Source organism: Lepisma saccharinum, chromosome 23 (assembly GCF_977018435.1).
Source record: "Lepisma saccharinum chromosome 23, izLepSacc3.1, whole genome shotgun sequence".
Lineage (NCBI taxonomy): Eukaryota > Metazoa > Arthropoda > Insecta > Zygentoma > Lepismatidae > Lepisma > Lepisma saccharinum.
Window position 1 is genome coordinate 13,248,578 of NC_139251.1, and position 15,033 is coordinate 13,263,610.

Genomic DNA, 15,033 nt, shown 5'->3' on the forward strand with positions numbered 1-15,033 from the left:
TTTATCTATGTAAGTACATTATGTCACTTTAAATAAAAGCAAATCTATTATACAATATTATGATAATGATTAGTGTAATTGACATGTGCAAACTGATATGAGCCAGACGATAAGAAATATAGATTATTTTGAGGAGATGACGCTGGAATTTAATAGCACTTACGACCAGTGGCGGCTCGTGGTTCGGAATGTTGGTGGTTGCAGCGAATATATAGCATAATATTTATATATAATTTTAACTTAATATATTTATAATGTAATTATATATATTTATAATGTTATATGTATTTATATTCGGGCTGAGCCGATGTCGATGTATCGGAAAGTATTGGTTGTATTTTGTTGACCGATACTTTTCGGGTGTTTTGGTCTTTCGCAGGATCCGCAAAATGCCACGTGACATTTTTGAGGAGTATAATTAATAATTTTCATGCAAAATTTGAAGTTCCATATATTAGGCAACGATACTGAGCAGAATTTTTTTCTTGTGTATGTTACGTAAGAAGTACTTTAATGTTCTGATTCAACTGTTGAATATTTTGAAGGAAACTGATAAATCGATGCTTCTAATTGGCCTGGAATACTCACCCAATAATATTAATCAGTATTTTGAACAAATTTTAAATTGTTCCAATTTTCAAGCATTGGTAGCGGATGGAACACGACTTAACAACAGTACACAAAATATCGCAACTATGACAATAGACAATTAGTCCAGCGCCCACGCCACAAGATCAGGGAAAATAACTAGCACTCCATTTATATACGATAAATTATATTTTAAACATTTTTTGGATTGGTGATTGGTGTTAAGGTTAGTAAATTAGGTTAAAATTCTCTCCAAAGGAAAATTTTTATCCTTCCCTAAAATCCCCAGCTCTTCTTCAGCTAAACCTTTCAGTACACACACGCGCGCGCTTGTAAATTTAATATATATATATAATATATACACACGACAGGGTTATTCAGTAAAAGCGTACAAAGAGGAAACAGGAAATTAGTGTGTGAGCTGGTGTTCCCTATCTCGATACGCTATTCTCCAACCCTATCCCTCTCTCAAATTGTTCAGTGGTGCATCAAATATTTCCTGTTTCCTTTTTGCACGCGTTTACTGAATCACCCTATAATTACAAATATTGGATAGCATAACATTAGAATGAACTTCAGTCTTACGAAAATACCCTACCCTACAATGTCAATCCTCGCTCAGTTAGTGTAGGCGTTTTAAACACCTCCACTTTAATTAAGTTATTTTACGTCGCTTTTCTGCCACTCGTGGCTAATAGCGACGATGATAATGAGTGACGATATGATGGAATTGATTAAAGGACACTCACAAAAACCATCCATGCCGGAATTCGAACTCGGTCGTATCGCGCTGTTCTAACCACTCCACCACAGAGATCGGCACATACACTTTGTCTACAATATATTGTAGATGTATACATCTCCCCTCGCAGCTTGAAACTTTCATCGGCTTGAAGACGTTTTATCTTTTTGAAGAGTATGTATTTCTCGGAGACAAAAATTCCTCTACACTGAATTTGTATTTCTAAAATATTGGGGGGGGGGGCAACTGCCCACTTGCCCTGCCCCGTGCGCATCCCTATGTATCATTAACCTTGATACGATAAACCTGTAGAGAGGCCATATCACGTAAGCAGAATATAAATAGTAGAATACCAGATGTAAGGAGCAAGAATTTTTTTCATGGAAAGGATAGGGGGGGGGGGCACACGAGGCATACTTCCCCCCATAATAGTGCTTTCCCCTCAAAACACACTCCTTCAGTTTGAAGATCCATGTTCCCGCAAGACCTTTACATATATAAATTGAAATTGATTGAAATTAAATTATGTATGTAATATGCAGTACCTTTTTCGGTCGGGTCGCCCGCGTGCCCCTTTTCCAGACACCCATATTTCTATAAAAATCCAGTTGAGGGTATTCCAGAAATCGGGGGGAGGGGAGGTACAGAAACAAGAGGGTGAATTCCCTCCATTCCCCCTTCAACTAACACCCTGGCCAGATGAATGAAACAGGAAATGTGCAAAAACTCTTACCTTGAACGAGCAGAATGATAAAATCACTAAACACGTTATCATCATATTCGCTGCCCATGGAACGTCTTCGCCAGTTCTCTGTTTCTAACACCCGCGAACTTTGGACACTTCCGATGCCGCATTTGGCACGGAAACACTAAACAGAACCGAGATTACGGGCCAACCGCGGTGTTACTACCGAGCAGCTGAACAATTCTCACATACCGCACAGTTGGCCGGCTGTGGGTAAAACAACAGCGATCTGAGATTTCCTTCTAATCTCTGCTTACGCGAGCACGTGACTTTCGAGCAGGGTGGAGTGACACATAAACATAATGAGCGCCAACTCGGAGATTTACGTCATGATCTCATGTGCTGAGACGGCCAATCAGATGCCAGCGCAGAATCAAAGGCGCCTTGAATGTATTTCGACTGCACAAACTTCGGGAAGATGGGGCAGTGTTGCCACCCAACCATAGCCAGCACCAAGATCTGGTTTTTCATTGATTTGGTTTATTTTACTTCGCTTTTCTGCCACTTTTGACCAATCGCGAAGATGAGGATGAGTGATGATGATGTGATGTAATTGATGAAAGGATACTCACAAAAAACACCCATGCCCGAGCCAGGATAAGAACCGCACAACCGCTAAACGTAAGACAGGATTAAACGCGAAAGGAGCAAGAACAAACGGAATAAAGGCGAAGGAACAAGCGCGAATAAACGCGGAGGAATAAGCGCGAAATGGAATAAACGCGAAAGGAATAACCGCGAAACCAAAATTGAACACATGAATAAGCGCGAAAGGAATAACAGCGAAACAAAAACTGAAAACTGGAATAAGCGCGAAAGGAAGAACCGCGAAACGGACTAAGTGAGAACGAAATAAGAGCGAAAAGATTAAACGCGAAATGGATTAAACGCGAAAATTTCACTTTCACGTTTAATCCCTTTCGCGGTAGTTCTGGCGAGCCGTTGAAAACTTACGAATCCTCGGGTAAACTTCAACACAAGTGCAGTGCGGGGATCTCCCGAAAGCTGAGAGCGCATGAACGCATTGCGAGGGAACTCATTCACAGAAAGTTCCCCTTTGCTGGTTTCTCTCGTTACGACCTGCACGAACAGCTGTTGCTGGGTGACGTCACCAAGTGAATACCTCAGCTGCGGGTAGCGTCAAATGCCTACGTAAGTTACGTACAAGATCATAGCCTCACGGATGCAATTATACCGGGTGTCTGACAAGTCAATACCTATTTTTAAGTTGGTAATACATGATGTAGAAACCATTGTATAATTGTAAAGGGAATGAAAACTAATTCTGTGCCATTTATGTTGCAGGTAACTGAACATGCTAACAACGCTTAGCAGAGAAGAGCGAACAAGAACTGCTGCGAGCAGGCACGTATCTAGAAATATGTTTCGGGGGCGGGGGCCGGTGGGCCCGAACCAAGGGTCTCAGGAATATTATTATTATTATTAATAATAATAATAATAATAACATTATTAATAATAATGTTTAAATTAAAATAATTATATTAAATCAAATTAATACTAATTACAATACATATATTTATTTATATTACATTATTATTACACGAATAGGTTAGAAGACTGTATAAGAATATACGTAGATATGCCAGTGCATATTCATTACGTAGCTTACCTGTAGTTAATTGGATTGGATTGATTTGGTGTTTTAAGTCCACTTTATGCACAGTAAGGCTAATCGGGACTGGACCTACAGTTTAAAGTGAGATCCGAACCACTATGTGCCTCCACTGGCTATTGAACCTGGGACCCCAACCTGTTAAGATCGGACTAATTTACATAGAAACAAGTTCCCTGGCAATGAAATTCATGTCAAATAGATGAATAATTGAATATTTATCAAATAACAAAAATGATGTTACATGTAGTCGGAGAAATGTAAGTTAATATTTTATGTACGTATATTATTTTGAGTAGTTGTGTACATAAATCTTCTATGTAATGTCATTCAAAGTCGTATCATTCCAATATAATCCTTGTCTTCCAATAATGTTGAGGAAATTATACAACAAATGCTAAACGAGTATATTTTCATTATTTAATTTTTGTACTTAATAAGTCTGTCGGGTGGGGAGGGTAGGGGGTCCAGACCCCCTAAATGCGTCCTTTGTGTCTTTCGTATGATCCCATGATCCCAATATAATCCTTGTCTTCCAATAACTTCAGAGGAAATTATACAACAAAGTCTAAACGAATATATTTTTCATTATTTAATTTTACTACTTGATAAGTCTTTCGGGGGGGGGGTGGGTACGGATCCCCTGGACCCCCCTCCAAATTCGTCCTTGGCTGCAAGGTGCGAGGTATGGAAATCGGTAGTTCAAGTCCAGAGCTGAGAATGGTCGAAATGCAACGCTGAATCCAAAAATCTACAAAAAATGTCACAGTAAATTGATGAGAACAGGTTCTGTGTTGGATGCGCGACGTTCAGCGATGCGTGCCTACGCCTAAACAATGATTGCCTACATTCTACGTGTAGACTATGCAAACTATGTTATCTACGTTGATGACGTAATGAATGTAGACAACATGGCGCTCGGCGTTCTTTGTGCAAGGCATGCGCAACGTTCTAGAAGGAGCAACCAGCACCAGCAGGTGAAAATAGAAAGCGTGAAGTATGCCTCGATCCAGAAATAAGTGTTTTAAGGAGTGCTTTAAGTATTTATTTACGTTCAAATACATTTTAATCGAATTTCAGAATAAACTTGTCGTGACACACCTAAAAAAATGCAATATCCATAGAATGGGCAAGCTTTGTTTTACTTCTAGTTCCTCCATTTCAGACATGCGTGGAAAGATCTGCTTTAGACACATGCACTTTCCTATACAGTAACTAGTCGAAGAAATATATTTTTTAGCCTTCCTTTTTGTCAGTGTAAAAAATAGTCACTTTTCAACTATGACTAAAAAATACTAACCCGTGGCTCGACAGCCCTTGAAGCAGGGTTGTTAAAAGTCCAGGAATTTTAAATAAATTCAATTCCGGTCCAGGAGAGAAAATCAGCAAGCGTAAATGGGTTCTGGACCGTAAAGAACCTTTTTATCTGTAAAGTATTTCAATTTGGTCCAGGAACCTTTTATCCGGATGAATTTAAATACGGTCCAGGAACCTTTTTCTGAATGAATTTAAATACGGTCCAGGAACCTTTTTCTGAATGAATTTAAATTCGGTCCAGGAACCTTTTTCTGAATGAATTTAAATTCGGTCCAGGAACCTTTTTCTGAATGAATTTAAATTCGGTCCAGGAACCTTTTTCTGAATGAATTTAAATTCGGTCCTGGAACCTTTTTCTGAATGAATTTAAATTCGGTCCGGGAACCTTTTTCTGAATGAATTTAAATACGGTCCGGGAACCTTTTTCTGAATGAATTTAAATACGGTCCGGGAACCTTTTTCTGAATGAATTTAAATACGGTCCGGGAACCTTTTTCTGAATGAATTTAAATACGGTCCGGGAACCTTTTTCTGAATGAATTTAAATACGGTCCAGGAACCTTTTTCTGAATGAATTTAAATACGGTCCGGGAACCTTTTTCTGAATGAATTTAAATACGGTCCGGGAACCTTTTTCTGAATGAATTTAAATACGGTCCGGGAACCTTTTTCTGAATGAATTTAAATACGGTCCAGGAACCTTTTTCTGAATGAATTTAAATTCGGTCCAGGAACCTTTTTCTGAATGAATTTAAATACGGTCCAGGAACCTTTTTCTGAATGAATTTAAATTCGGTCCAGGAACCTTTTTCTGAATGAATTTAAATTCGGTCCAGGAACCTTTTTCTGAATGAATTTAAATTCGGTCCGGGAACCTTTTTCTGAATGAATTTAAATTCGGTCCGGGAACCTTTTTCTGAATGAATTTAAATTCGGTCCGGGAACCTTTTTCTGAATGAATTTAAATTCGGTCCGGGAACCTTTTTCTGAATGAATTTAAATTCGGTCCGGGAACCTTTTTCTGAATGAATTTAAATACGGTCCGGGAACCTTTTTCTGAATGAATTTAAATACGGTCCGGGAACCTTTTTCTGAATGAATTTAAATTCGGTCCGGGAACCTTTTTCTGAATGAATTTAAATTCGGTCCAGGAACCTTTTTCTGAATGAATTTAAATTCGGTCCGGGAACCTTTTTCTGAATGAATTTAAATTCGGTCCAGGAACCTTTTTCTGAATGAATTTAAATTCGGTCCGGGAACCTTTTTCTGAATGAATTTAAATTCGGTCCGGGAACCTTTTTCTGAATGAATTTAAATTCGGTCCGGGAACCTTTTTCTGAATGAATTTAAATTCGGTCCGGGAACCTTTTTCTGAATGAATTTAAATTCGGTCCGGGAACCTTTTTCTGAATGAATTTAAATTCGGTCCGGGAACCTTTTTCTGAATGAATTTAAATTCGGTCCAGGAACCTTTTTCTGAATGAATTTAAATTCGGTCCAGGAACCTTTTTCTGAATGAATTTAAATTCGGTCCGGGAACCTTTTTCTGAATGAATTTAAATTCGGTCCGGGAACCTTTTTCTGAATGAATTTAAATACGGTCCGGGAACCTTTTTCTGAATGAATTTAAATACGGTCCGGGAACCTTTTTCTGAATGAATTTAAATACGGTCCGGGAACCTTTTTCTGAATGAATTTAAATACGGTCCAGGAACCTTTTTCTGAATGAATTTAAATACGGTCCAGGAACCTTTTTCTGAATGAATTTAAATACGGTCCAGGAACCTTTTTCTGAATGAATTTAAATACGGTCCAGGAACCTTTTTCTGAATGAATTTAAATACGGTCCAGGAACCTTTTTCTGAATGAATTTAAATTCGGTCCAGGAACCTTTTTCTGAATGAATTTAAATTCGGTCCAGGAACCTTTTTCTGAATGAATTTAAATTCGGTCCAGGAACCTTTTTCTGAATGAATTTAAATTCGGTCCAGGTACCTTTTTCTGAATGAATTTAAATACGGTCCAGGAACCTTTTTCTGAATGAATTTAAATTCGGTCCAGGAACCTTTTTCTGAATGAATTTAAATTCGGTCCAGGAACCTTTTTCTGAATGAATTTAAATTCGGTCCAGGAACCTTTTTCTGAATGAATTTAAATTCGGTCCGGGAACCTTTTTCTGAATGAATTTAAATTCGGTCCGGGAACCTTTTTCTGAATGAATTTAAATTCGGTCCGGGAACCTTTTTCTGAATGAATTTAAATTCGGTCCGGGAACCTTTTTCTGAATGAATTTAAATTCGGTCCGGAACCTTTTTCTGAATGAATTTAAATACGGTCCGGGAACCTTTTTCTGAATGAATTTAAATACGGTCCGGGAACCTTTTTCTGAATGAATTTAAATACGGTCCGGGAACCTTTTTCTGAATGAATTTAAATACGGTCCAGGAACCTTTTTCTGAATGAATTTAAATACGGTCCAGGAACCTTTTTCTGAATGAATTTAAATACGGTCCAGGAACCTTTTTCTGAATGAATTTAAATTCGGTCCGGGAACCTTTTTCTGAATGAATTTAAATACGGTCCGGGAACCTTTTTCTGAATGAATTTAAATACGGTCCGGGAACCTTTTTCTGAATGAATTTAAATACGGTCCGGGAACCTTTTTCTGAATGAATTTAAATACGGTCCGGGAACCTTTTTCTGAATGAATTTAAATACGGTCCAGGAACCTTTTTCTGAATGAATTTAAATACGGTCCAGGAACCTTTTTCTGAATGAATTTAAATACGGTCCAGGAACCTTTTTCTGAATGAATTTAAATACGGTCCAGGAACCTTTTTCTGAATGAATTTCAATACGGTCCAGGAACCTTTTTCTGAATGAATTTAAATACGGTCCAGGAACCTTTTTCTGAATGAATTTAAATACGCTCCAGGAACCTTTTTCTGAATGAATTTAAATACGGTCCAGGAACCTTTTTCTGAATGAATTTAAATACGGTCCAGGAACCTTTTTCTGAATGAATTTAAATACGGTCCAGGAACCTTTTTCTTAATGAATTTAAATACGGTCCGGGAACCTTTTTCTGAATGAATTTAAATACGGTCCAGGAACCTTTTTCTGAATGAATTTAAATACGGTCCGGGAACCTTTTTCTGAATGAATTTAAATACGGTCCAGGAACCTTTTTCTGAATGAATTTAAATACGGTCCAGGAACCTTTTTCTGAATGAATTTAAATACGGTCCAGGAACCTTTTTCTGAATGAATTTAAATACGGTCCAGGAACCTTTTTCTGAATGAATTTAAATACGGTCCAGGAACCTTTTTCTGAATGAATTTAAATACGGTCCAGGAACCTTTTTCTGAATGAATTTAAATACGGTCCAGGAACCTTTTTCTGAATGAATTTAAATACGGTCCAGGAACCTTTTTCTGAATGAATTTAAATACGGTCCAGGAACCTTTTTCTGAATGAATTTAAATACGGTCCGGGAACCTTTTTCTGAATGAATTTAAATACGGTCCGGGAACCTTTTTCTGAATGAATTTAAATACGGTCCGGGAACCTTTTTCTGAATGAATGTAAATACGGTCCGGGAACCTTTTTCTGAATGAATTTAAATACGGTCCGGGAACCTTTTTCTGAATGAATTTAAATACGGTCCAGGAACCTTTTTCTGAATGAATTTAAATACGGTCCGGGAACCTTTTTCTGAATGAATTTAAATACGGTCCAGGAACCTTTTTCTGAATGAATTTAAATACGGTCCAGGAACCTTTTTCTGAATGAATTTAAATACGGTCCGGGAACCTTTTTCTGAATGAATTTAAATTCGGTCCGGGAACCTTTTTCTGAATGAATTTAAATACGGTCCGGGAACCTTTTTCTGAATGAATTTAAATACGGTCCGGGAACCTTTTTCTGAATGAATTTAAATACGGTCCGGGAACCTTTTTCTGAATGAATTTAAATACGGTCCAGGAACCTTTTTCTGAATGAATTTAAATACGGTCCGGGAACCTTTTTCTGAATGAATTTAAATACGGTCCGGGAACCTTTTTCTGAATGAATTTAAATACGGTCCGGGAACCTTTTTCTGAATGAATTTAAATTCGGTCCGGGAACCTTTTTCTGAATGAATTTAAATACGGTCCGGGAACCTTTTTCTGAATGAATTTAAATACGGTCCGGGAACCTTTTTCTGAATGAATTTAAATACGGTCCGGGAACCTTTTTCTGAATGAATTTAAATACGGTCCAGGAACCTTTTTCTGAATGAATTTAAATTCGGTCCAGGAACCTTTTTCTGAATGAATTTAAATTCGGTCCAGGAACCTTTTTCTGAATGAATTTAAATTCGGTCCAGGAACCTTTTTCTGAATGAATTTAAATTCGGTCCGGGAACCTTTTTCTGAATGAATTTAAATTCGGTCCGGGAACCTTTTTCTGAATGAATTTAAATACGGTCCGGGAACCTTTTTCTGAATGAATTTAAATTCGGTCCGGGAACCTTTTTCTGAATGAATTTAAATACGGTCCGGGAACCTTTTTCTGAATGAATTTAAATACGGTCCGGGAACCTTTTTCTGAATGAATTTAAATACGGTCCAGGAACCTTTTTCTGAATGAATTTAAATACGGTCCAGGAACCTTTTTCTGAATGAATTTAAATACGGTCCAGGAACCTTTTTCTGAATGAATTTAAATACGGTCCGGGAACCTTTTTCTGAATGAATTTAAATTCGGTCCGGGAACCTTTTTCTGGATGAATTTAAATACGGTCCGGGAACCTTTTTCTGAATGAATTTAAATACGGTCCGGGAACCTTTTTCTGAATGAATTTAAATACGGTCCGGGAACCTTTTTCTGAATGAATTTAAATACGGTCCGGGAACCTTTTTCTGAATGAATTTAAATACGGTCCGGGAACCTTTTTCTGAATGAATTTAAATACGGTCCAGGAACCTTTTTCTGAATGAATTTAAATACGGTCCAGGAACCTTTTTCTGAATGAATTTAAATACGGTCCAGGAACCTTTTTCTGAATGAATTTAAATTCGGTCCAGGAACCTTTTTCTGAATGAATTTAAATTCGGTCCAGGAACCTTTTTCTGAATGAATTTAAATACGGTCCAGGAACCTTTTTCTGAATGAATTTAAATTCGGTCCAGGAACCTTTTTCTGAATGAATTTAAATTCGGTCCAGGAACCTTTTTCTGTATGAATTTAAATTCGGTCCAGGAACCTTTTTCTGAATGAATTTAAATTCGGTCCAGGAACCTTTTTCTGAATGAATTTAAATTCGGTCCAGGAACCTTTTTCTGAATGAATTTAAATTCGGTCCGGGAACCTTTTTCTGAATGAATTTAAATTCGGTCCGGGAACCTTTTTCTGAATGAATTTAAATTCGGTCCGGGAACCTTTTTCTGAATGAATTTAAATACGGTCCGGGAACCTTTTTCTGAATGAATTTAAATACGGTCCGGGAACCTTTTTCTGAATGAATTTAAATACGGTCCGGGAACCTTTTTCTGAATGAATTTAAATACGGTCCGGGAACCTTTTTCTGAATGAATTTAAATACGGTCCGGGAACCTTTTTCTGAATGAATTTAAATACGGTCCGGGAACCTTTTTCTGAATGAATTTAAATACGGTCCAGGAACCTTTTTCTGAATGAATTTAAATACGGTCCAGGAACCTTTTTCTGAATGAATTTAAATACGGTCCAGGAACCTTTTTCTGAATGAATTTAAATACGGTCCGGGAACCTTTTCTTCCGAATCAGTTTAATAAATAGGGTCCAAGTTCCGTATTGAAATGAAACAATACGCAACTTGTATCGAATACGGACCTGACAATTGTAAGCATAAAAGACTAATACAGGTGCTGATTGTCTCGAGAATGAAAGGTGCAAGGTAGAAATGGGCGAAACGCAAACGCTGCAGTCACGTTGCCCCTTTCCATATAGGCCCATTCTCTCGCGCGCGCTTGGTTGTAGGAGAAACCACTGCCGTCTCTGTTGTGAGTTGTGACATCTTCTGGGGACACAGCAGCCTTACGTTACCTCATCGACGGCTCCTTTTGGCTGCGGTTCCTGGGTTGACTGCCGGAGCAACACGTGACGGGTTTGTTTGAACTCAACGTAAGGCCACACTAATTGCGTTATGTACAGTAACTCTCCGACAAGGGAGTTTTTGAACCTGGCCCACGAGAGAACAACAAACGTACTCACGGACATTTTTAGAAGGCAACTTTTAATCTGTCAACCCTGGTCCAGGAATTGTAAATAAATCCAATCCCCGACTGGGAGAGATCAGCAAACGTAAATGCGTTCTAGACAGTGTATATAACCTTTTCATATTTAAATCATTACAATTCGGTCCAGGAACCTTTTTTCCGGAAGAATTTCAATTCGGTCCAGGAACCTTTTTTTCTGGATCAATTTAAATACGGTCCAGGAACCTTTTTTCAATGTAACAATAAGCAACTTGGACCGAATTTAAATTGTGAGAGCAAAAAAGTTCCGGTCCTGTACAGGACCCAATAGAACCCATTAGAATTTATGGTTCCTTTAACAACCCTGCCTTGAAGGGCCTAGGTCGATCTCCCGACTGCCAGTCTCCCTCCCAAAATCCTACCTAGAGGTGTGGAGTACTTCAACTAGAGTCGTTTTCACGTTCAGAAGACACAATGGGCTCTTATGGGCAATGCTTTTCTTATGGGAAATACGAGCGCGCTGTTGTGAAATTTCTGGATTTACAAATTTAGCTTAAGTAAAATCGGTACCTGCAGATTTGCAGGAAATTTTGTAGAGAATACGATGGTGAACACAAAAAACTGGTAACTTGCTTACATAATTTTAGATAAATTAAAAACGCAAATTTTCCGTGAAAACACAATTTTTACATTGTTTTCATTCCTAACGTTGAAACATGCCGTAAAATTGAAGCATTCATTATTAAAAAAATTGACACAGTTTTTTAATTGTCGTAGGTGATGGTGGTACTCAGAATTTATCAATACTTTAAAGCATATTCGCATTAAAAAATATTCAAATAAAGTATGTGGAGATTTTTTATATTCGTGTAGTAGAAAATGTCGTCGCTGGCCATTTCTTGTTTTGTAATTCCAAGTAAAAACTTCCAGCGACAAAGTTGTGGAGAAAATAATGAAATTATTTTTTATAACCACTCAAAGGTTCCCAGAAATATTACTTCCATGCATTTGGAGTTTCTTTTTAACCCGAACCGCGCGCGAAGTAAGGAGACGTTGTCTGGCCATCTTGAGCTGGCTCACCGCAGCATTCCGGCTAATCACCACCAAGTTTTCGAGTTATTTTATTTCCATTCAGTAAAAATATGAACTTCATGCAGTTTGTTATAATAGAATTGCAATTACTTAAATTTAATAATTGACAATTATTTCCAATGCTGCTGTTGTGAGCAACATTAGTGCTGTCGCAAATACACGTTGTTTTTGTTTACATTACTGTCGACATTAATACTGAAATACTTTCAGTTTCCAACTTACACATAAATTCATAGACGACATATTAACCTTTGAAAGGCTTTCCAACACGTGACAAAATATGGGGCTTCAAGATAGAAATATGACATGCCTTGCTTGAGTCATTTACGTCTTATCAGTTCACGTGGGCCATAACTCATTTGTTTGTTTGGGCTGCAACTTAATCTAACCCATGTGCCAGGTTTTAATATTTCGAAAGCAGAAGAGAACATACAAAGATAACTGTAGTTAATTCAAACACGAAATGCATAAAGTAAGGAGAGTAATTGAAATAATTGAAAACATTTTGCAATTACGTTTGAAGCGAATGCTGCGTTGACTGTAGAATTCACTTTATATGACAGTACTTGAACACATTTATATCTTTTATCGGTGCGTTACCAGATTTTCTTCATAAATTTGCAGAATTTCAGTGTTCATTTTGTAAATATTTATAAATATTAGCGCTCTCTAACAATCCTTAATCCTTTATCCTTGAAGTGAATAAACATGGAATTCTGCACCTTTATTTGTTACTGAGTTTTAATATCGCGATTTTGAAAGAAAAATGTCAGAAGAATCCTGGATACACAATAGAAGACATATTTGTTATTTTTATGATAGTTAAATATTAAATACAGTTTTGTAGCACATCTAATTTATTTGCATGTCTTGTCACCATACAATGTGCTGTTTCATAGTTCTTGACGGATTTGGTCTATTCTGGTTTTCAGTTCTGCAGCTGATGAAGAATCTTTGGAAGTATCAGTAACATTTTCAAGTAACAGTAACTGTAAACTACTTAGGTTATGAAATTAGTAATTGTAACTCAGTTATTTTTCCACCTAACTAGTAAGTTGTACAATTACTTTACAGCATGGATATAAATAATATCTTGAACCAAATGTCTCCTCAAAGAATGGGTAAATTGACGATTATTAAAGCCAGCACCCGTGGCGGAGTCATTCCGCGACGAGGCGAGGTAGAGAGCAGACGTGTCTAGCTAGCGCTCCCGAACATTCGTCAAGTAGAGTAGAATCAACACACGGAATTTACTTTCTACAGACAGGTGAATATTATATTAACGGCAGAGCGAGAAGCTCTGTAGCAGTGAAGTTAAGCGAACGTATGTAATTTCTCAGACATGCCGGTCAAAAGGTTAAACACTTTGCAATTTTCTTTTGCAAGAGTGCAGCAAAGGCCGACCACGCTTGCCATTCACGAATGGCTGAGAGATGTAGTGAAATTGCGCGTTGCGGATGTTTTGAGTATTGAAGTAGACTTCGTAAAACACCAAGTGTTTGTTAAAGTAAGCACCGAGCAATTCTGCAAGGAAGTAATAGCACGTAGTAGCTACGGGAAGTTTTGTATTCTCAGACGACACGGGAGAATATGAAATTCCAGTACACAGAGCAGACAAACCTGTTACAATCGTTCGTATTCATCAAGTTCCCATGGAATTACCAGAAAGTGCTATAACAACTGAAATGTCTAAATACGGAATAGTACAAACAGTACGAGATGAAGTGTATTTCACCTCCCTCCCCTATCCAGTGCAAACAGGCAGGAAGATAGTCCGTATCATTCTACAAAAAACGGTGCTTTCTTATATTAAGTTAAATGAAGAGCGTTATTGGACTACGTATGAAGGGCAACCCAAACTCTGTTTTAGATGTGGCGAACAGGATCACCTACAGCATGAGTGCCAGCATAGGGTGGCAAGGTCGACACGTACTACAGGATACGCTGCAGCCGTGGAAAATACACTCCCCAGTTCTTCACACCCTCATACGGAATCAACTGTTCAAGACCAGAATACCGGAACTATTTTACCAGTACCAGCGTATCGACAGGCAACTCCAGATGACCACAAGGAACAACAGGAGCATATGGTAGTCATTGAAGACAACGAACCAAAGGCAAGTACTACGAGTCCCAAACCCCCACAGTTAAATCCGCAAGAAGATAATGCAAGTGATGGTAACATGGAAAGTGTGCACGGAAGTGCAAGTGAAAGTGTAAGTGGGAATGAATCTATAGTTCTATAATCTATTGTTAAATAGCGAAAGGGATTTGGAGAATGCACAAAAGTACTTGAAATATTTCGAAAATGTATCGGGTGCAAAGCTAAATTTAAACAAAACGTTTTTGTTACCCTTGGGAGCCAACAATTTGTTTAGTAATAGCACTAGTGTACGTGTAGCACAGAAGGTGAAAATACTAGGTATACATTTTTATACAAATATGAGACACACCATTGAACATAATAGCCGGTTAGTGACCGCAAAAATGATATATACTTTACGTGCAAATCAACTCATGTTTCTTTCTTTGAAATCGCGAGTGAGATACGTAAACATCTACGATTTATCGAAGCTTGGGTACCTATCGAAGACATTGACCTTGTCAGCGAAGCAAATAGCTAGGGTGAAGCAACAGGTTGGCAAATTTCTCTGGCATGACTCAGTGTTCCGCGTGGCTATGGTGAAAAGGACA

At 37.8% G+C, this 15,033-nt stretch overlaps 1 protein-coding gene across 1 annotated transcript in view; it reads right to left on the minus strand.

Moving 5' to 3' along the window:
* LOC145977741 (uncharacterized) overlaps window positions 1–2,279 on the minus strand; it is a 148,615-nt gene extending 146,336 nt beyond the window's left edge. Inside the window, exon 1 of the mRNA XM_083109994.1 lies at window positions 2,064–2,279. Within this exon, the coding sequence (XP_082966120.1) occupies window positions 2,064–2,108 (45 nt within the window). The 5' untranslated portion in view covers window positions 2,109–2,279. The remainder of the gene's footprint in view (window positions 1–2,063) is intronic.
* Between the last annotated feature and the right edge of the window lie 12,754 nt (window positions 2,280–15,033).